This window comes from Clupea harengus, chromosome 7, assembly GCF_900700415.2.
Source record: "Clupea harengus chromosome 7, Ch_v2.0.2, whole genome shotgun sequence".
NCBI classification, from domain to species: Eukaryota; Metazoa; Chordata; class Actinopteri; order Clupeiformes; family Clupeidae; genus Clupea; species Clupea harengus.
The window spans coordinates 18,008,689-18,030,046 of record NC_045158.1 but is presented as its reverse complement, the minus strand read 5'-3'; the positions used below and the strand labels follow the sequence as shown (position 1 = coordinate 18,030,046).

Genomic DNA, 21,358 nt, shown 5'->3' with positions numbered 1-21,358 from the left:
TTTCTCCACAGCCTGTGAGAGACTGCTGCTGGGTCATGAGGGCTGAGGCTCCCAAAGTAAACACAGGTGCAAGGGGAGGCTTGTGAGTGAGTGAGGGGGTTACCCCTTCCAGTAGCTACAGCAACACACACGGTCACGCTCGGAGGACCAGCGATACCTCCACAAACAACATCCCCAGACCTCGAGTGTCGGTTCCTCCACCCTCACCTCCGCCACGGCCGTGCTCTTATCGAGCCTCATTTGGGCGGATTAACAAGACTTTAGCCATTTACGCAGCAATTATGAAGGCTAATGATCCGAACGCCATCCCTCATAGTGGCTCCCAGCTGTTCCCCAATCATCGATCACTAATACGATCCTGTTGTGTGTTTATCTTGCGAGTTGTCATATTTCCGCAGGGCCCTGAGTAATCACTCGCAGAAGAAATTACACAAGCTGAGTACTAATGACCTGCACTTTTCTGGATGGGGGTTAGCATCACTTTTAGCAAGTATGTTTGCCTAACATTGGATGAAGCTGTGCTGAGGAACCACATTTTTTTGGCTCAGCTGTTTTCTTTGACTAAATGACCTCTAACGGAGGGATGCATCAATCACTGCGGTCCTCGAGTGAAGTGTCCACAGGTAAAGGTAATGTGTCAGAGCGCTAAAGCAAACACTAGCATGAAAACCGTGGGTTTATCAGGGGAAAGGTGACACCAGGGCCGATGAGCTGCAAGCAGATGAGATGAGGCCGTTGTCCTGGAATGGAGTACAAAGTCTCTCTGTGGGGGGGAGGTTAACATCTGTCAGCCTCCATGAGTTGAGTTTAGAAGATCTATAAACAGTGTGAGGGATGCCTGCCGTTGCTAAAGCACAAAGACAGGATCGTCCTGATCCTCTCTTCTCTCCAGGGGGGGACTCAAACAATGTATTTAGCAGGAGACTTGCATCACTCATGTGCTATGCTACACAGTCCATTGCAGTTGATTTGAAGAACCACCTTCACAAAGTCTTTTTGGCCTCCATTTGTTGGTAGAAAATGAATATTCAGCCTTGAGTGTTTTAAGAGAGAAGGGTCTCCACTTGGTGATCGTGGGGGGCACAATCATTCAGGATCACAATAAGAGCCATTTTGGGTGATCATTTCACTGCAAATAAAAAAGGTCTACTTTGTCTTTTCAATACTTCGCTGACAAGGGTAAAGTGAAGGTTAGCACGCAATCAGCAGCCAGTCAAATATGTATCATGTTGTGTCTCTTGGAGAAGCCTTTGTCCTTTAGCAAGCCTGTCAGGCAGTCAGCAGTCACACTCCCTCACTCATTCTTTTTTCCCCCCTTCCATTCCTCTCTCACTCACTCTCTCTTTCTCTCACGAAAGCGTAAGAATAACAGGAATCGGAGGGAACTGCTTGCTTTGGACAGCTGACCACGGGCACGGTGAGGCCAAGAAGACTCCAGTAAAACTCCTGATACCTTGCACTGTTCACTCCATCATCTCTTGACACTAAACAAATTCCCACAGCAGACGACGGGCTGCTGAGTGCTGCGGTGGCAACTAGCCTGGACCATCACTTATGAAACCATTAAAAGAGAAACTGTCAATTCATCAGCAAAAGGATAGTGCTCATGGTTAGACCAGAGAAGCAGCGCTAACATCAAAGCTGTGTGAGATCAATTATGTCCCCTTATACACCCCCCCTCCCCTACTTCTCCAACAAAAAAATGACCTCTGGGATTTGGTTGGCCCTCACAATAAACACCTTTTTTGACAGAAGCGGTTCCCACAGGTGTGCACTTAACTTTGGGGTGACCTGGTCTGTTCAGACATGACTCAGTCAACTCAGTTTTACTGTCTGTTTGCACAGGTGACAGGAGCAACCGTGTTTACTGCACAGAATGCAATATAAAAGAAATCCAGTCTGGGTATTGCTTGGGCTCCCGCTGTCCAATCAAATGTGCCAAACGAATCTGATCCGTACCAGGCCCTCATCATCATTAATGACTGGCCAATGACTTGTCCTACATGCCAAAATTTGTTACAGCAAATAACTCCAGCCATTATTGATGGAACGCCATTAAAAAGTTCTTTGCAGGGACTAGATTAACATTTGTCTTTTAGTTCTTGGCTTTGACCAACACTTTGCAAACAAATACTCAAGAATTGGCTAAATTGCCCTTGCAGAACAATACAGATTTAGGCTAACTATCTCAAAGAGCAACAGATGTTACAAAGGGACTTTTAAACACTTTCCTGTATTGTAGGCTGGATTATGTCCTTTTTTGAGCTTTCAATACCTGGCAGATGGTAACTCTCAAAAATACAGTGATTTCTGAAAATCAACACTTACTGTATTTGGCATATTTTTCCTTAGGGTACTTGGGGGGGGAAATAATCTTATGGAAAATATTATTTTGGGCTGTTGAACGTCAAGGGAAATTCCACACAGCATGACAATTTACTTTACTCCTTTTTTTAAGCCTCTGTCACCTCTGATTACACTGAGAAAAACGGATCAGTTACACATGCTACATACGCTTTCTACCTAGGCCTCTCATTGTTGACCCTTACATGCACATGTGTGTGTGTGTGTGTGTGTGTGTGTGTGTGTGTGTGTGTTAAAGTGTGTGCATACGCATGTTAAGGCATTTATTAAAATAAGCATTATTAGAAAAAAGACAGGCAAGTATGTGATCCATCTGGAACCTATGGAAGCCTGTAATCTGACAGGAAGTCTTGACATGTCTACACTCTCACAAGAGCCCTGCCCTCCACCAACAGGATACGAATCTTCCTGCTGCCGCTGATGTTCAGCACGAGCTTTGACCGCCAGAAATGCAGCCGCTGCACTCACCGGAACGTCTGTCAGGTGGCAGCCATTTTGTTTTCGATGTGTAGACTCTTGCTTACGCTTTCCTCAGAAAGGAGAAGGGAGAGGTTTCTAAAAGGAACTTTCTGAGGGGTCATTTGTCATTTTCTTCTTTTGTTGCTGTTGTTGTTTTTGAGCAGATGGCCGTGTCCGTCAGCTTTTTCTTCTGTAGGCTTGCCTCTCATCGCCCTCGCCCTCTTCTCTGCTGTTGGGAGCATCTCTGCTCAGCACATGTTGCCTCTGTGGTTTCGTCTTCATCAGACGCCGATGGCTTTTAATTAGAACTTACATACGATGCATCACTTCCAGTGACGGCTCTCTCAAGAGCAAACGATGCGCCGCCAATGGAACTCAAATCGACATTTTCCTACCTCAAAGAAAAGCCTTGCTTCAAATCTGGAGTACACTTAAAGCAGAGCCTGCTGATTACGCAAACCAGCAAATGATACTCTTTATTTAGTTTTTATTTTTTTTAAATCTGACCTCTGTTCTTTTTATCTTTAAATAAAAAATCATTAAAAAAGCTTATTTGGTGATGATTTTTGTTTGCGTAATAGAAAGCATCTGTAACTTATTTAGAAGCCACTGCTTTAGAGATTTTGAGATAAGGTAGTTCAAGTAGTTAATTCTTCTTGGCCTTCACGATATGAGGCACCAACAACAGAACCTTACCATCTCCTGCCAGCTGATTTACTTTAGATTTGCCTCTTCCTCCAGAGTTGCCAAACATTCGGCTTCTCTTCTCCCACCTGCCTTTGTGCTGCTTTACTATTACCTGATGCAGAAACAGCACAAGTTGATCTTCATGTTTGGATACAGATGGCTTTACAAGTGCTGCCTCACAGATGCAGCTTATCCTCCAAACGCCCCATTCCTCACCACCACGGCCATCACCACTTCCCTCCCGACCCCCTCAGTCCGACCCCCGACCACCACCACCACCACACACATAATGACCACAGGTGACTGCAGAATCCATCACAAGCATCCACCGCTCGCAGGCAAAGCTCCAACTACAAAGCCACCGATGACAGTGCCGTCTCGTAGCTTTATGACGGCAGCTTGATAATGTGAAAAACACGTTCCCGGGCCCCTCGAGCCGCCAGCGATGAAACATCAGAGCAAGTGCTCCGAGCCCTGAGGTGAAGGAAGTGAGAGACGCAGCGCAAACGCATCCCCAGCCCCTCCGGACCTCGTAATAATCCAAAAAGAGAGCCGGTCCATAGGGGGAGGTGGCTGGAGGGTAGAAGAACGGGAGCCCCTTACGCCGCTCTCAAGGTTCGGGGGAGCGGAACCTCTGAGGGAACGGCGCACTTGACAAATGGCTCGCAGAGAGGAAACGCCAGAGTAGCAACAACAAGCAAACAGATGGTTTCATTAAAGACGAAAGGAAATCCAATCTACAATGCCATTAAACTCACCCAAAGCCCCCCCCCCCCAGCCGCCTGTTAGCATTTAGGCTTTTAGCTGTTGTTGCATGTTGTTGTTGTTTTTCTTTCTTTCGTCGCTGTTTAAAACTGAAACAACTTTACATGTACGTACATCGAGCAGGACTGCATCACATGTGGGAGCCAGTCAGTGTTTTGGAGCGTCAATATGAGCGATAGTCAAAAGGCCAGTCATCTGGCCGCGTCATTTGATACAGTAAATCATTAAGACAGAGTGTATGACACAGTCTGTCCTTAATGCGAGGAAACTTACACTGAAACATAGTGGCAAACATTTTTGAAAGCCTGACGGCAATCAAACATTCAAACCCTTCTGAATGGAGCATCAGTGTTAGTCTATACAGGAGGGCATAAGTGCATGAGAACAAGAAACAGGACTATGTGTATGTCTATGAACACACTTCTTATGTTAGCTGAATGGATCATCAGAAACAAAAATAAGGAGATTAAGATGGTATCATGGTATCTCTTAGTGCAGCGTTTTACTTAGAACACCTACCGTATACCAGGCTAATCCTCATTCATCCTCATCAATCCTCATTTATGAAATGGTCCCTGACCATCACTGTTCAAATCACTGATGCCTCAGGAATTAGGAATGTGTTGCTTAACTTTAAAAGCATGGCGACAAGAGGGCCTGGCCCAATGTCTATCAAGCCTTGTATGATTTAAAGCAGTTGCTCAGCTCTAAACTCCATCACAATATGCTGACCACATACAAGTCACACACACACACACACAAAAATACACAGCTAAGAGAACATTCATTCCAGATTGGATAAATGCTCTGGAAATCTCTAGCAAGGAAATTGAAATGAGAGTCTAATTTCAGGCTAATCTCAGCTATTCTGCTGTGCTAACTTCGCTAACAGGAGACCTGACGTTGGAGCTCTGTATCCCTAAACCCGGATGCTTACTTGGCTGATTTTGGCACACATCCATTCAACAGTGAAACACAATATTCAGAAGTAGCAGATGAATCCATTCCAAGATGTGGCCCCATACTACTTAGTTTCGGACACGACACACAAACAGCATCTGGGCCCGTCTTCCGGAAGGTTCTGCAACCTGAGCGTGGACTATACGGCAGCGTGATGGAGGGCTATTGGGGCATGATTTATTTTGGGACTGCTTCAGTGATTTATTCTCCCGACACAGAGGCTTTGAGGCCAGCGGTGGGAGCCAGAGTCAGCAGCAGAAGTGGCAGAGGTTTAGACTCGGGCCGGTCTGAGACCCCAGAGTTCGACTAGGATCGGATATAGGCTGTCCAGAATTGTTCTACTCCACCGATGTCAGTTCAGATTAAAACAAGTGTTTGTTTGGTCAGTTCACAAGCCAGCGGACATTCACCGGGTGGCAAACCAGGTGGAAAAACTGTGTGTGTGTGTTTAGTTTGTACACCATCATACCCACTCAACACACATGCCCCTATCACTACAGTGCTCTTCCCAGGACCTGCTAACAGGTCAGGCCAGATCTGTTTCAGAGACAGGTGCAATATGGGTAGTGTAGTTCCAGTCTGAGACAGATTAGCAGAAGGATGTACTGTATGCAGCATACATGATCACAAATGATATGCTATCATAATCACTCATGATATGCGATCATACCACACCCACTCCTGTCTGAGAAGGATTAGCACATGAGTGCAGCATGCATACTCGCAGCACTGTCTAACTTGGCACTGAGATAGAGAGAGAGAGAGAGAGAGAAAGAGAGAGAGAGAGGGAGAGAGAGAGGTAGTGAGAGAGGGAACAGAGAGGTACAATAGACAAAAGAGCACAAATGCAGTTTAACAGACAAACATCATGTGGGTTATCTTTAAATCTACTTGCTTGAATATTTATTTATTTATTTGACATGCCATGGCTGTTTAGTGCGGACCTTCTAATAACTGTTAAATGTTTTTAATGTAAGGTTGTAACGTGTGAGACAGAGATCAAGTGTTTCACTAACGGGCTATATTCAAAGTCCTGTGGGTCTGGATCTGCCTGGAGCCCGAGGCTGTTTCCCCCTCTCTGAGTCTCTTACTCGAGAGCCTAGAGCTGGTTCAGACTTATTCTCTCTCTTTATGCAGAGTGCCTAGTCAGACTCCCTCATGTATACATTCCTTCCTTTAGGAGACACTTTTATACCTTACTTACAGTACAGTGCAGACTCGCATGCAAATGTGTGCTCCCCAGGCATCTAACCCGTGACCTTAGCATTGTTAGCACCTTTCGCTACTGGTTAAACTGCAAGTTGCAGTCTCCATGTCCTTGAGTCTCAAACTCAACAGCTTGACATTCACAGCTTCTTCACTGCAATTAATCTCTCTCTCTGTTGGGCCTAATTCACACTCAGTCCCATTCCCTCGAGGCCTTGGTATCTGTGACACGCGAAAAACTATGACCTACGAAGAATCTCTTATCAGATTATCCATCTTGGAATCAGTGTGGTAGACACTGTAACAGTTAACTCAGAAACGCCTTTTCGAAAACCGATTTCAATCAGTCATCACATTAGCCTTCCTGGTCCTTGACCCGAGGTTGAACGGAGCCCCGTGGCTGAACTTCTGCCCCGGTCAGCACACATATTTGATGAATTCAGCAGGTGCCTCGAGAGTGTACGTGAATCAGAGCTTGTGTTTGTAATGTGGGATTCACCAAACAGTGCGAACAGTGCCCAGGGGCAAAAGCTGCGCTCTGCAAAACATGGCCCAGGTCGAGTGCTTACACTGCTCAGAGACGCTGGAATCACACGTCGGGGGCCTGCCAGCCGTTGCATCAGCCCTGCGGGTCAAACTCTGGTTGCCCACATGGTCAGTCAGCATGCAGGGCCACTGAGAGGTGACTACTTTTCTCAAACCCACTAGAGTTGTGTGGTGTTGGGTGTGTGTACTGAGGCCCTGTGCACCAGGACATCTTGAACTGCTCAGCACGAATACACTTGATTCATAATGAATAGTCATTATTTAAGACTTATGTAGACAACAAACAAACACAAAAGTGATAATGAATGCACTCTCATTAGCCTACATCTCTTTCTCAACACACACACACACACACACACACACACACACACACACACACACACACACACACACACACACACACACACACACACACACACACATACAGACACACACACACGCATTGACCTCTCTGCTTTATCATGCAACAGTGTGTGTGTTGTGTTTCATGGTGTTTGTATGTTTCTGTATTGCGCCGTGTGTGTGTGTGCACACATATGTTTGTGTGTGTGAGTGTGTGTATGTTTTGAGCATGCCTTATGTATGTGTGTGTGTGTGTGTGTGTGTGTGTGTGTGTGTGTGTGTGTGTGAAGTGTGTGTATTGTGTGATTTGTTGGCAGGACACTTCCCCACCACACCGCCAGAGAGAGAGAAAGAGAAAGACAGAAAGAGAGAGGGAGAGGTGCTTTTCCGGAGTGACACTGGGCAACAATAGGACAGGCCGAGATCAGCATTCAGCGCACACAATCTCCTCCCTCCCTGGGCCTTTTATTAGCACAGGTGCAGGGCCCATTCATCGATCAGATGCACGCTACAGCCTGGCCTCACCGCCTTAATTCAAACCAGCACTATTTATACACCTGCAGGCACTAAAGGTCTGGAAGAGCACAGGGAGCTTGAAAAGCAACCCCCCTCACACACGCACAGATACACATACACTCATGCACACACACACTCATGCACACACACACTCATGCACACACACACACACACACACACACACACACACACACATACACACACACACACAGACACACACACACACACACACACACACACACACACACATGCATGCACACACATGCACTCACACACACAAACACACACACACACACACACACACACACACACACACACACACGCATGCACTCACACACACAAACACATACACACATGGTTAAAGAAAGAAAGAAAGACAGGAGGAAAAAAACACATGCAATAATAACAGTCCATTTGGGGTTGTAGGTTTGGGGGAGGAGGGCAGAGAGGAGAGGAGAGGAGAGAGAAGGAGAGGAGAGGAGAAGAGAGGAGAAGAGAGAAGAGGAGAAGAGAGGAGAGGAGAGGAGAGGAGAGGGGTGGAAAGGCAGAGCTAGAGGTACTCAAGGGGGTTAAGGCATTCCTGAACCAGCATGGCAAGAGCTACTTCAGGGGGAGACAGGCTTGCTGAGTCTGCAAAAGTGGAAAAGAGCTAAAGCTGGCGTTGTACACCTCAGGAACTCAGTACTACCAAGCGGAGCCTCCACAGCACAGCAGTGCCCATCCTGACACTCATTTAAACCTGGCCCGTTTTTGACATGGGTGAGGACCTGCAGTCAGTACTGCTAACACTGACAGCATGGGTGGGGACAACCCCACGTGGGACAGGACTGCTCTGCCAGTAGCCACTGGATAGTGTGAGTGTGAGTGTGAACCGCTGATATGAACTGATGCTACGCAAATGGAATCTCAAACTTGAGGTTGAGTAAAGCATTGGGATCTGGATGGGAACAGGCGCTGTTTGTGATTGGTATGTTCGCTAGTCCTGCTCCTCATTAGTTGTTGGTTTACACAGGCCATAAATTAGCCAGGCTAGGCTACTCATAAGACTGGCCCTGGACTCTTTTAAAGAAATGGGGATCAGCTTTAGACAGATTGACTCAGAAGGTGCAAAAGCAAAGAGACAATTTTCACAACACTCATAACTTATTCTTAACTAGCTAGCTAGCTATGATAGGTTGTCCTAAGGCAGGTTTCAAAGAATAATCATCACCTCCCCCTGCTGGTGTCTATAGTTTATTGTATGCCAGTCCGAACACAAAACTGTGTTGCCAGGTCTGTCATTTTGTTGCCAATTTAAGATCCCCCCCCCCCCCCTGATGAAGCTATATTGAATAAGGATCTGCTGGCTGCATGTGACTGGATAGTTTCTGACATAAAAACTCGGTTTCAAGTCAATTTCTCTTGCCTTTGTCCAAAAATATGTCCCTCTGGTTCTGCACCTGCCAAACGCCTGCACATGACCATGCACACATGCTGAGAATAATGAGTGTCAGACAGCTCTGGTAATACCACAGTTTCTTACAGAATGGCTGCACTGTAGCAAGCTTTTGAAATGATCACAGAGTCCTTATGTAGGTGGTTGGCAGACAACTTTCGGCTTTTTGATCATCAGAATTTGCCTGTTTAACAAGACAAATCGGGTGGGTTGAATTTGGCCGCACTCAGAGATGGACCTTTGCTGTGAGGACCTGGCAACCCAGTTTTTTTGTAACCGTGGAGAGGTGACGTGGAGGCACCGGTCCCGATGAGGCCCCCCTATCATTTACTTGCCACTAATGTGCAGTGGCAAGGGAGACACCGGAAAGCCACACATCTCGGAGTCCAGATATAGACGACTGCCTAGGAGGCTACTCAGTTAGAAAACTGCACAGGCTTTTCGTCCTGCCTTGCCGTGTCTGTGTTGCATTGTTGCATCTGTTTGCTGTGTTTCTTGTCGTGTGTGATCTACAGAGGGCAAATGCTCATGCAGAGATGGAGTCTGGGATAGGCGGCAGCATGCAGACAAGATGTGTTCATCAAAGTGGAGTTGGTTTGGTATAGGATACACAGAAAAAACACACACTGCCCCAGGCCCCCCACCCCCATACACACACATCTCAGCCCCATAATCACATCTTCACACACACTCCTCTCTCTCTCTCTCTCTCTCTCTCTCTCTCTCTCTCACTTACTGCCTCTGACTCCTCTTGTTGAGGCGTGACGCTTCGGCAGCGGCCTTCCTGGTCTCAAACTCCTCCCTCTTCAGTACCTCCCCACTGCCTCTGTATCCCAGCTCCACCAGGTGGCGTGCCAACTCCTCATCCTGTTACAGACCAGCCAGGGGTTAAAGGGTAGAGGTGAAAGGTCAAGTCATCATTACCGATGCATTCTTCATTGTAAACATTCCCATAAAAACATTAACAGAAGCAATATTCTTCTATATAACATAATGGATGGGGGGCTGTCTCCAACTCTTTCAGCTATGCAAACACATAGCTGCCTCAGCGCCACATTAAGCTAAGATGTCAGAGTCTTTGTCACTCTAACAACGTGTATCCTTCAGATTCTTACCACACTGATATAATGTGTACTGTACGGTGTGGTACTGAGGCTAAACGTCTCTACTCAATGAGCAGGCTAAATGTTATTTATGGGGAGGCCTCTATAGCACAACTGGAGGAAGAGGCTTACAACACCATCTTGGTTCTGACATCCACGGACCACACATACTGATGACAATGTATATCTTAACAGAAAGACACTTTGTGTCTGCTAAAAGAACTGATGTAAATGTAAGGCAACTATCACTCACACCTGTGCTGGAGGGCCAACGATTATAATCACTTTGACCATCGTTAAGGAGGTCACAATCCCAGTCAGCTCCAAATGTTTGCTGTATATTCCAACATGGTTAGCAAAGTCTTTATTTAACATACCACAGAAGTCCTTTGCAGCGCCATGCTGAGTAAACTTAACAATGTGATGAAACAACAGCATCGCGGTGAGGTTCTCCACATGAAAAACATCAGTAACCCAGGCTTTCAGGGGTGCTGCTTTCCATTCACCTCTGTTTTCAGGTTAGCTCAAGTTCACGGGTCAGACGCCGTACAGAGCCCTGCTTTGGCCCCAGTGTTTTCAATCTCAGCGCGTTGGTCAGGCGGTGGACATATTTTGTCTGGACCGAAGAAATAACACAGCTTGAATGCTTGTTTATTAAATGTGAAACCTCGGGTCCACCAACAATCCAATATGTAGGCTAACCACAGAAAAAAAAAATGATGGTGAGGAAAAAAACGTGTATGAAACAGAGCAAAAAAAAAATAACAGGAGAGCAAGTTGAGGACACAAAGACCAGGCCAGAACTTGGGGACGGTGAACTGAGCGCAGGCCAAAGAGCTAACGACTGGCTCTCCAAAGCATACACAAGGCTACGAAGTGGCCCCAGTGATCAATCCCCCCACCTCCACACCCTACACCAGAAATCAGACCTCTCCTCATGGAGCTCACCCCTCCAGCATCTGGATAGCAGAGGGGGGCCCCGGTCCCCTTCAAAGCCCACCAGAGGCTTTCATGTGGCCAGAGAAGGCAGTGGAGACTGGGTCGAGCCCTGTATTCATTGCCCCTTCCCCTCATCCCAATCCATTTGCAGCGTCCATTGAGCTTTTTTTTGACAAATGAGCTCAGGGCTTAGAGTGGGATGGGAGAGATGGGACGTGCTGTGGTTCATTATGCACACAAAGAGTACAGTGGCCCAAAAAGAGTGTGGTTAAACAGAGCCATCAATTTGAAACCTGCTCTACTTTGTAATAAGGCAAACCTCCTTCAGGTGGTTACTACGTTATTTTGTGGTCCTCTACACACAACCCACTAGTTGAGACGGAGCGACTTTTGAGCAAGTAAGCATCCTGGCATTGCTCGAATGTGGCTTCCTGTATGGATTTTGTCAGGCTTTGTAAAGGAAATGGCTAATGATAAATGTCAACTTCAAGAGTTGACCCAAATTATCTGATATCCCATATAGGTGTGAAGAAGTGTTACCAAATCAATGGGAGGCTTCTAAAAAAAAAAAAAGTGTCCTCCATTGTTAGACGCTGGCTTCATGACAGTAGAAAAATGTCTTTGGCTCGGAGTTGAACACTATTTTAGAATACAAGACCCATCTAGACTGTTGTCGACGGGACTGTGGAGAAGAGCTGGCTCCGTCGAAAACAGACCCTTGCCCCCACTCCTCGCACCCTCTCCAGGGATTCAGGCCTGCAAGGCAAACAGTACAAGCCCCGGCTGTTATGAATGACTCCTTCGACCCTAACGTCTGAATTATTTATAAACCCCATCTCTAGAGCACCACATTAACAAATCCCGAGTAAGCAAGTGGTCAGACAGAAGAATGTTGTTTGGAAATCCAAGCAGGGTCCCTTGGGGGGGGGGTGAGGGGCGCGGGGGTCTAAGAGTTACTAGCCTCACACTCTCGCAGTGGGGTGTTCCGGTAGACAGGTAATGTCAACTACTACCTGATGGTTCACTGATAGACTTGGCCTACTTACTTCAGGCGATTATTTAACACTTACGACAGGAGATTCAAGGCCAAGGTTAGGTGCTTAAATCCACAGTGGGCTACACGTGATAAGAATCGGCATAGCCAGAGAAAAAAGTGGGATACCTTTTGCCCTGGTAGAGGAATGTATCTACGCCTAGTGATGACAATAAAGGAATTTGGTAAATGATTGCTATTTGTTCTATTGCCCTTATCAGGTGATTATTTTTTAATAGGTTCAATGTGGGAAGGCTTGACCCACATGTGTTTTCAATAAGTCCATGGCCACCATGAAGCAGTTTACCAGACTGCACTGATAAGATGATCCATCTACATATTTCATGAGGTGAGTTTATACTTCATATCTGCACTGACAAACACAGTGGCCTTGGGTAAATTAGACTTTAAATAGGCTGGCACATTCACAACTCTTTCTTAAAGCTGAAACAGGCAAAAATGGTAATATCAGCACTTTGAGACAGCTTTGTTAAACTGAATGTTTGAAAAGACAAAAGACAGCGCAATTTTATAAAAAAAATGAAGAAAGAAAAAGAGAAAAAAAAAACAATAGGAAGACTGATAAACACAATCACAAACACAAAATGTCATCGCAAATCCCAACTAAACCTTTATGGCTGACAGCTTTAAACCCACTCAAACAAACCGCTGGTGTGAAAGATATTCTGGCTTTTTACATAATGAAGCCTAAACAAAACAAGGCAGATTACATTTACTGTGTGAGAGGATGTTTATCAGGAGGAGAGAACATTCTGGAACTGGCTCACAGTGCTATGCCACCACCTAGTGTTCAAAGAGCTATCTTACATCAATAAAAACACTACAATGAGTAGTATGGACTGGACCAAGAAAGTAGGCTGCACATTTCTAGACAAGTCCATAGAGTAAGTTAGACTTGAACCGAATTGAAATGTTTAAAAAAAATACCTGTAACAATTGCATAGCTTATTAATAAGCTTTATTATTTGGATATAATGCTCGATGGAAAGACCTCACATGCACCCTGGTCTGAAGACGTAGCTTTGAGAAACGTTGTGTTTGGCTTTGTAACTTGCAACAGAACATTTAGACTCAGCCTTTAGACACGACAACCAACTGGCAAAGTCAGGGTATCTTCCTGTCAACGCTATCTAACGTTACATTAACATGAACCTAACTTAACGAGGTTATCTAGCGATAACTAGGTTATCTAGAGACAGCTATCCTAGATACGTTCGTAACAGAATCTGCTACAAAGCATGGCATTAAAAAAAAAAGGCAGACATTACCTCTAGGTAGTATAAATCCAAAGACGTAATCTGAGAATCAAGAAAATCTTCATACGAATGAAATTCAGTCACGATACTATTAAGAGCCGCGGCTGCGTTGTCCTCCTCCATGTTGGGTAAAGTGTACACTAAAGTGTTTCCATGGGAACGAGTCATGTGCGCCAGGGTTCCAAAAGCATGTACTTGCACCTCCTGCATAGCTACATATTATGTATTGTTCTATGAGACTCCATTGAAATGCTTCAGTAATTACATGGGATGCTCTAGATAAGGTAGATAAGGTAGTCTGCTGATCCTGTTCCTGGAGTCATTACATGTTATAGCCTTTGTCCTGAATACCTATTGAACTTATCAGAGGCATTTATGATTACCCAGTCACACCCAATTGAGCTAATCAGCTAAACAGCACTATGATTACACTTGCTTTAATCAAGCGTGCTTAGGGCAGCCTCAGATGGACTAATTGTGACATCAAAACTGGTTAAAACTATAGGTTTAGCCAAATTGTAGCCTAATCAATCACAGAACACAGCATGTAGGCAAATTGGGTGTGCAGACTTTTGTCCAGCTTAGACCAAAATGACCAATCAGTCGCCAAGTATGTTCAGAAACATGTCTGGTCTATATCTTGAAACAAATGCCTGAATGCCATGGTGTTATGAGAATAAAATAGCATGCATTGATACTTCTCTTTGCATTTTGACAGCGTTTTTGCATTTTATAATGTTCATCTACCTCAGAGACTACATCTCACCTGCCTCTGTGAGCTAGGCTAGGATTTCCGCCGTGAACTATCCTAGCTAAGACAATCAGTCCACTGACATTTTAATGACATTGTTTAAATATTAGGATTGCACCTAAAAAATGTAGAATGTAGAAACCACATAAAAATATTATGTAGGAAACAAAAATCACAAAAAGTACTTTTGACTTTTGGCCACCCCTTGTGAATGTGACTTTTCAAAAATGGATAGAAGACCCCTGTAACTTGTGAGTCAAAAATAGGCAAATGTAGAAAATATTAATATTCATATAATATACGTATTGCAAAGTTAATCTTAGAAATATTCTATTTTACAACACATTTTCTGACATGAGACAGACGCCCCACACTGTGTGCTCCACTCCGCTTCTCTCCTGTTTGAGTGCATTGTTATGTTCTCGAGGTCATTGAGTCATGACACCTCCCCACACACCTGACTCAATGTCTGCTGGTCCAGTCACGCAAACTTAACCTTTTCGGCTGCCTGCATTGTATTTTTACATCCAGACATTAGGAGACATTTTTATTATTCACCACACACATGTAAATTATTTATTTGGAGCCACTGTTCTGTTCTCCCTGAATGATGCTGTGGGGGCAATGCTTTTGTTATACTCGCAGACTACAGCATAAGATGAGGAGAGTGTGTTATGCATCTCTAAGGTGCTACCCCTTAGAGGTAATGGGATGGGATCAGTATGATGACGTAATGCATTGTGTATTAGTCTCTGTCTCTCTCTGTCTCTGTCTCTCTCTCTCTCTCTGTGTATGTGGGTGTATGTGTGTAAGGGTGTTGACATTTTTATCTGTGTGTCCTTGCATGTCTGTGCCTGGGTATGGGCAAGTGTGTGTGTTTGTGTGTGTAAGTGGGTTCACGTCTGGCTTGTGACGCACATGGGCATGTATTGCAAAATGGCATTATGCAACTGAATTGAGTTTTCCCAGTTTTCTTTCTGTTTGAGTGTCTTTGATCTTGTAGGGTACTGAATTCCAACAGATCCCCAGCCCTTTCATGTGATCCCCTTTCACGCCATTTCGGGCTTCAGGATTTGGACCTGTGTTTTGCCACGTTAGATTTAGCTTGAGTATTGTAGTTGTTAGGAGCCAGCCACCCCTAGTTTTGATAGCCTAGCCCATTCATCGTTAATCCCTTGAAACATTTCCCTTAAAACGGCCCCACATTTCTGTTCCTTCGAAAAAGAATCGAAAAATCTGCATGAGCCACAGCTTAGAGACCGAGGGTGCTCTCCAGAACACCCCCAACTCCACCCCTTGTGAATGTGCTCCATCGGGTCTTTGCAAGCCCTGCGTGGATGAAATGTGTTCCCCTTAAAACTGTTTGTCAGATTAGACGGGGGTTCCATGTTGAGATTAGTCTGCAGTCAGACACACGCTCCACTGAACATGACTGAGGTGTGATTAAGACCAAACTCTGTGGGTGGGGGGGGTTATAATAGTGGGAGGGAGAGTGTCTGTGGCTACACCAAGCCTTGACTGACTCAGGACCAGCACCAGAAATATATCCTCTGCATCCATTCCAGTCTTGTCCTTCAGTCTTTCAGTCTACTAATGACCTAGTTGGAATGAGGAAAATGTTGCAGGATTGTAGAATGTGAATCATTAACTTCGCCAGGCCCGTGCAATGATGTGTTATATGGGACGGCAGTAAACACTGGCCTTCCGTATGAACGGAGCGGGTCTGACTGTATTACATATATGTATGTTGCATAATGCGTGACGTAAAGAATGACTCAGTACATCACAATGTATATTGTGCCACTATGAGATAAGACAATGTGAAACATAGGAGTAGTGTTTGCAGACATATACTGTGCAAATGGAAAGGCTGCGTATTCTGTGCAACACTGATTACAAATTATAGTATAGTACTATATAGTGTGGTTATATGTATTTGTAAATGTTTCTGTGTGATTTCATTGTAGTGGTCGTGTTAGTGTAATATTTATTTATCGTCAGTAGTCATTCCCTAACAAATCATAATGTTAAATGTGTTCAATGCCATCAAGTGACCATCTGGTCACAGAATAATTGTGTCGGTGGGTGAATTTTAAATAGGCAATAAATTACCAGAGAGAGAAGTAGAAAAAAGGGATTGAGAGGATGGGGATGACAAACACTGACCGTGGTTACATGGATTCGAATAACTGCCTTAGTCGGACTGAAATCGCATTATCCGTTTCATGTAAGCACCTTAGTCGGATCGTAGTCGGACCGCACATAGTCGGACTAACACCCCTGGATAACTCGATCCGATCCAGTTGATAGTTCGACTATTGCGGCATGTAACGGTGAATTGGATAAGGAACTGGACTTTGCGTCTTTGCGCATGCTCCCTCTCTCCCTGCCAGGTCGTGACCCGGAAGACGAAAGAGGGATAAGTTGTCTCAACTGTTCATACTAATGACACGGTTTTTTATGAATATCCTGCAGACTGTCTCACAAGCTTATTCTTGTTGATTATGAACAAACATAACAGAAGAGGTCCGAAGATATGAGCACCTTTACAACCCCTCCTTAAACACGTATAAGGACGTTCCACATTTTATTTGCTTAAAACAACAGCAGTACTGTCAAATCAGCTGTCACTCGGCTATTACCTGACCAAGGTTCCATGGCAATGTTCCGAAAGCCCATTTTTCCGACAGCCCGCTGTTCCGAAATTGTGAGTACAGCAACGTGAACCACTATTGCCCACATGCACATCCCAATGAATCACACAATCATAAACATATAAATGCCTTTCTTTCACAAGCATTAACTTGAATTCAGAATATTATTATACACACATGCATTTGCATCGCGATGATACAAAAATATTTGTATGATTGCCAACGCATGCATGCTTTGTCAGTGCTTGACAAGATCTGCGTAATGTCCTGCGACAATCTGCCGGTGATTTCCTTCGCATGAGTGGTAGCCTACCCCATATTCAAAACCAGAGTAGGCTAAGTTAACAAATATTTCCTAGGAAAAGTTATATGCGTGATAGCCCGGTGAGCGTCTCCGCTCTGCTGTGCAAACTAAATGCTTTGAGTGTTTTGTGCCACTTAAAATATTTCTAAATTTTGCCAGGGGGACTATTTTTCGGAATATTGAGATTTCGGAATATCGGGCTTTCGGAACACTGGGCCGTCTCCCCTGACCAATACCTGTCAAACTTGGTGATACTATTCACAACTAATTTGTCCTTCATTTTATCAAATATGATGAAATTTGGTATTGTGCCCGCGAGGCACGCGTGAGTTTAGTTGTGTTCAGTTATCTGGCGCTGAAAAAACCCACGAATAAGTACTGTTAAATCAGAAAGCAAATCAGCTGTCACTCGGCTATTACCTGACCAATACCTATCAAACTCGGTGATACTATTCACAACTAATATGTCCTTCATTCTATGAAATATGATGAAATTTGGTATTGTGCCCGCGAGGCACGCGTGACTTTAGTTGTGTTCAGTTATCTGGCGCTGAAAAAAACCACGAATAAATACTGTCAAATCAGAAAGCAAATCAGCTGTCACTCGGCTATTACCTGACCAATACCTATCAAACTCGGTGATACTATTCACAACTAATATGTCCTTCATTCTATCAAATATGATGAAATTTGGTATTGTGGCCGCGAGGCACGCGTGAGTTTAGTTGTGTTCAGTTATTTGGCGCTGCCCTCTAAAGACAGAGACGTGACAGGTGGATCGAGATATTTTCCCGTAAATACCTTTACCTAAATACCTTTATAGACAACATCGATCATACACTACCATTGCACTCAAACAACCACACTCAAACGAGGAGATATTGTATCAATTAGCCTATTATGTATTGTATTAATTGCACAGAGTTCCAGTGGCGCATGCAGCCGTACGCACTGTGCGTACCTTCTGCTACGCGAGGAGGAAAATATATCATGAACGCATATTTATTAAAATGGGGAAACTATAAAATCGGAGTACAGACAACTAATGCCCAGCGTTGACGATGCAGATACAGAGCTGGAAACAGCTAAATGAGTTACGCAGTGAACTTTATCAAGCCCTGGAAAGTTTGGCAAATTTCTAGCCAAACAGTTGCGTCCTGAAGGTCTTGTATCTATCTACGAAAAGACTGACTGGACTTGCTCTCATGAATATTCACACAGATTTGGAAATCGACAGCGAAGAAGTACTAAAACAATTTGATGCAACTGGCAGAAGGGCAATGCGTTTAGGCTGTAACCCATTATTTGCGCGCGTGTGTGAATGTGCGTGCGTTTCTCTCGCCTTTTATCTTTCACCTTTGAATAATGTAACTTATAAACACATCGGCCTGGCAGAAACAAACAAACAAACAAACAAACAACCCAAGAGGCAACACGCATTTCTGGACCGATGAACAGACGCGATTCATGCTCAATCAACTGTTGTTGTTATTGGTAGTGGTGAAGAGGTCAAGCGGAAAGGGCTGTATCACCACTAGTTGTAATAAAAACAGCGCCACCTATCGTATCGGATATGACATGCTTTCGGCCAATGATTCGATTTATTCACTGCCATGTATATTGGGATAATAGCACCTACCCTCGAAAGAAAGCATAGTCCGACTAAGCAAAGATTCGAATTATACCATCATGTAAACACACGATTCAAGGGTGAGTGAGACTGAGAGAGGGAATGAGAGATACGGACAGAGAGACAGAGGATGAGACAGACAGACAGATAATGAGTGAGTGGTTGAGAGAGAGAGAAAGAGAGAGAGAGAGAGAGAGAGAGAGAGAGAGAGAGAGAGAGAGAGAGAGAGAGAGAGAGAGAAGCTCAGGCAGCTACAGCGCTTTTAATTGGCCACAGCGTGGTAAGCGGCCCTTTCCCTAGTGAACAGATTGCACCTGACCAAGGCCTGATGGGGTTTATCTGCTGTTCAGGCTCCTCAGCATGCTGGTGTCACTGGCCAGCTGTGGGTTCTGATTAGAGCTTCTGCTCCCTCCCTCTGTGTCTGAGATGGAGAGGTTCTCTACAGCAGGCCAAGGCCTAGAGGCAGGAGTGGAGAGGAGGATAGTGTGTGTGTGTGTGTGTGTGTGTGTGTGTGTGTGTGTGTGTGTGTGTGTGTGTGTGTGTTTGTGTGTGTGAGGAGGGGGTTGTCTTGGCTGTGATAGAAGCTTTAGAAGGGGGGGCTGTAATCCTCTAATGCCAAAAGAGAACGGAACCTTGGACTCCCACTAGAGCGATCGAAAAACAAACACACAAAAAGAAGGAAAAAAGTAAAGGCAAAAGAATTCCGTTGCCATGGTAAGTGGTCCATTATGACCTCACTTCTCCCAGGGCGGGCCAGCAAGCTCAGATGTCAATATTGCAGTGACACCTGCTTTGTTTTAATGTAATACAACATTTGCATTGAAATGTGCATGCATGTAGTGTAAATAAAATAAAATAAAGATTTTTCCACCATTACTGCATGGGGTATCAATGACAAAAAGTGACCCACAAATGCAGTAAAGGTCTGGTACTTAACAGACACTTTTACCCAAAGCAACTTACAATGGCATCCTGTATTGCCCAGGAACTGGATCCGGGTTGGCTTTTTGTTATGTAGGAGAACTAACCACTCTACCTCTGATGCCAAACTTAATAGTGGTATCTACAGTATTTTAAAAGGCAAGCCAATAGATCAGCATTAGGGCTACAGTAGACATCTAATGGTAGCATGTTGTGTTTTTGTTTCACTTAGTGAACTGAAAAGCATGCAACATACTGCTGTCATGAATCATCTTGCAGTATTTCAGATTAATTTGTTTGATATTACAGTATATACTGTAAAAAGCAGTGTCATACTTTTTTTTTTGCAAACACTAAATTATGCAAAACAATTGTGGATATGGCACCATATCGTATATATGCACTTTTTTTGTGCCTAATCTTTTTGTGTTTTTTTTATTTCAATGTATTTTGGTGGTTGTACTGGTAGTGCATTTTGCATGAAAGCTTAACTGATGTGCTCAGGTGTTTGTTTGAAGAGCTTTGAAAAAGTGGACATGGAATTGAGTCAAGTGTGAAAATGATTGTTAAAAAATGTAATCAAGGTTTGACCATTTCCACCGAGCCCACGGCACCACCCAACCACCCAGGCCTAGTGGTCTGGCTGAGGTAATGGGCATGGACGCACAGACCCATGTTGTGTTCATCACTGCTTCCAGTGTCAGGCTGACCTACATGCCCTCTCATGCAACTCCAGCTGCCAATCTGGATGGAAATGACTGCTCAGGTCTCCGGTGACTGGCACGTAACTATGCATCCACTGTAGATGCGAAACGTGAAGGTCATTTAGAAAACAGTACTATTTAAGAAACCTTGAATTTTACATAAAGCAATGTTTTAACCATCTTTGGACTCGGTATCATATACTGTATGCACCTGTGTAACACATAACAATCTTTTAATTGCCGTTCTAAAAATACATCATCGTGGTTGTGTGGCATTGACAAGACATTTGTTTCTTTTCACAACATAATTATCACTATGGACTATGGAAAAAAAAAACATCAAGCTTCACATCACTTTAGGTCCTGGTGTTTTCCACATATTTATTTTACAATTTCCAGAGATAAGAAAGCGGGGAAAGTCATTGAAGCAGAGGCAGCTGTGCGGATAGGGTCAGTAATGGCAGTGCTGGAGCTTTGCCGTGAGCCACAGCATTCCACTGCCGCCTGCCATTCGATACGCAGACGACTACAGTCATGTCTGGGGCCGGAGCTGGGGCCGGGGGGCCGGGGGGCCTCCTGCTCCCTCACATCACGGAGAGGAGCGGCTCCAGAGAGACATCTTTATCCACATGGAACGCCTCTCCTGTGCGGAATGCTGCCAGGTCAGGATGGGATGCTTTTCTGGTGAGTGTGAGTGTGTGTGTGTGTGTGTGTGTGTGTGTGTGTGTGTGTGTGTGTGTGTGTGTGTGTGTGTGTATTTCT

The 21,358-nt window shown here is 44.6% G+C and overlaps 1 protein-coding gene across 1 annotated transcript in view; it reads right to left on the bottom strand.

Moving 5' to 3' along the window:
• Nucleotides 1–13,778, bottom strand: part of cfap299 (cilia and flagella associated protein 299) — an 84,632-nt gene extending 70,854 nt beyond the window's left edge. Inside the window, exons 1-2 of the mRNA XM_012835119.2 lie at nucleotides 13,645–13,778; nucleotides 10,017–10,147 (exon numbers count right to left, since the gene is read on the bottom strand). Of these exons, the coding sequence (XP_012690573.1) occupies nucleotides 10,017–10,147; nucleotides 13,645–13,755 (242 nt within the window). The 5' untranslated portion in view covers nucleotides 13,756–13,778. The remainder of the gene's footprint in view (nucleotides 1–10,016; nucleotides 10,148–13,644) is intronic.
• Between the last annotated feature and the right edge of the window lie 7,580 nt (nucleotides 13,779–21,358).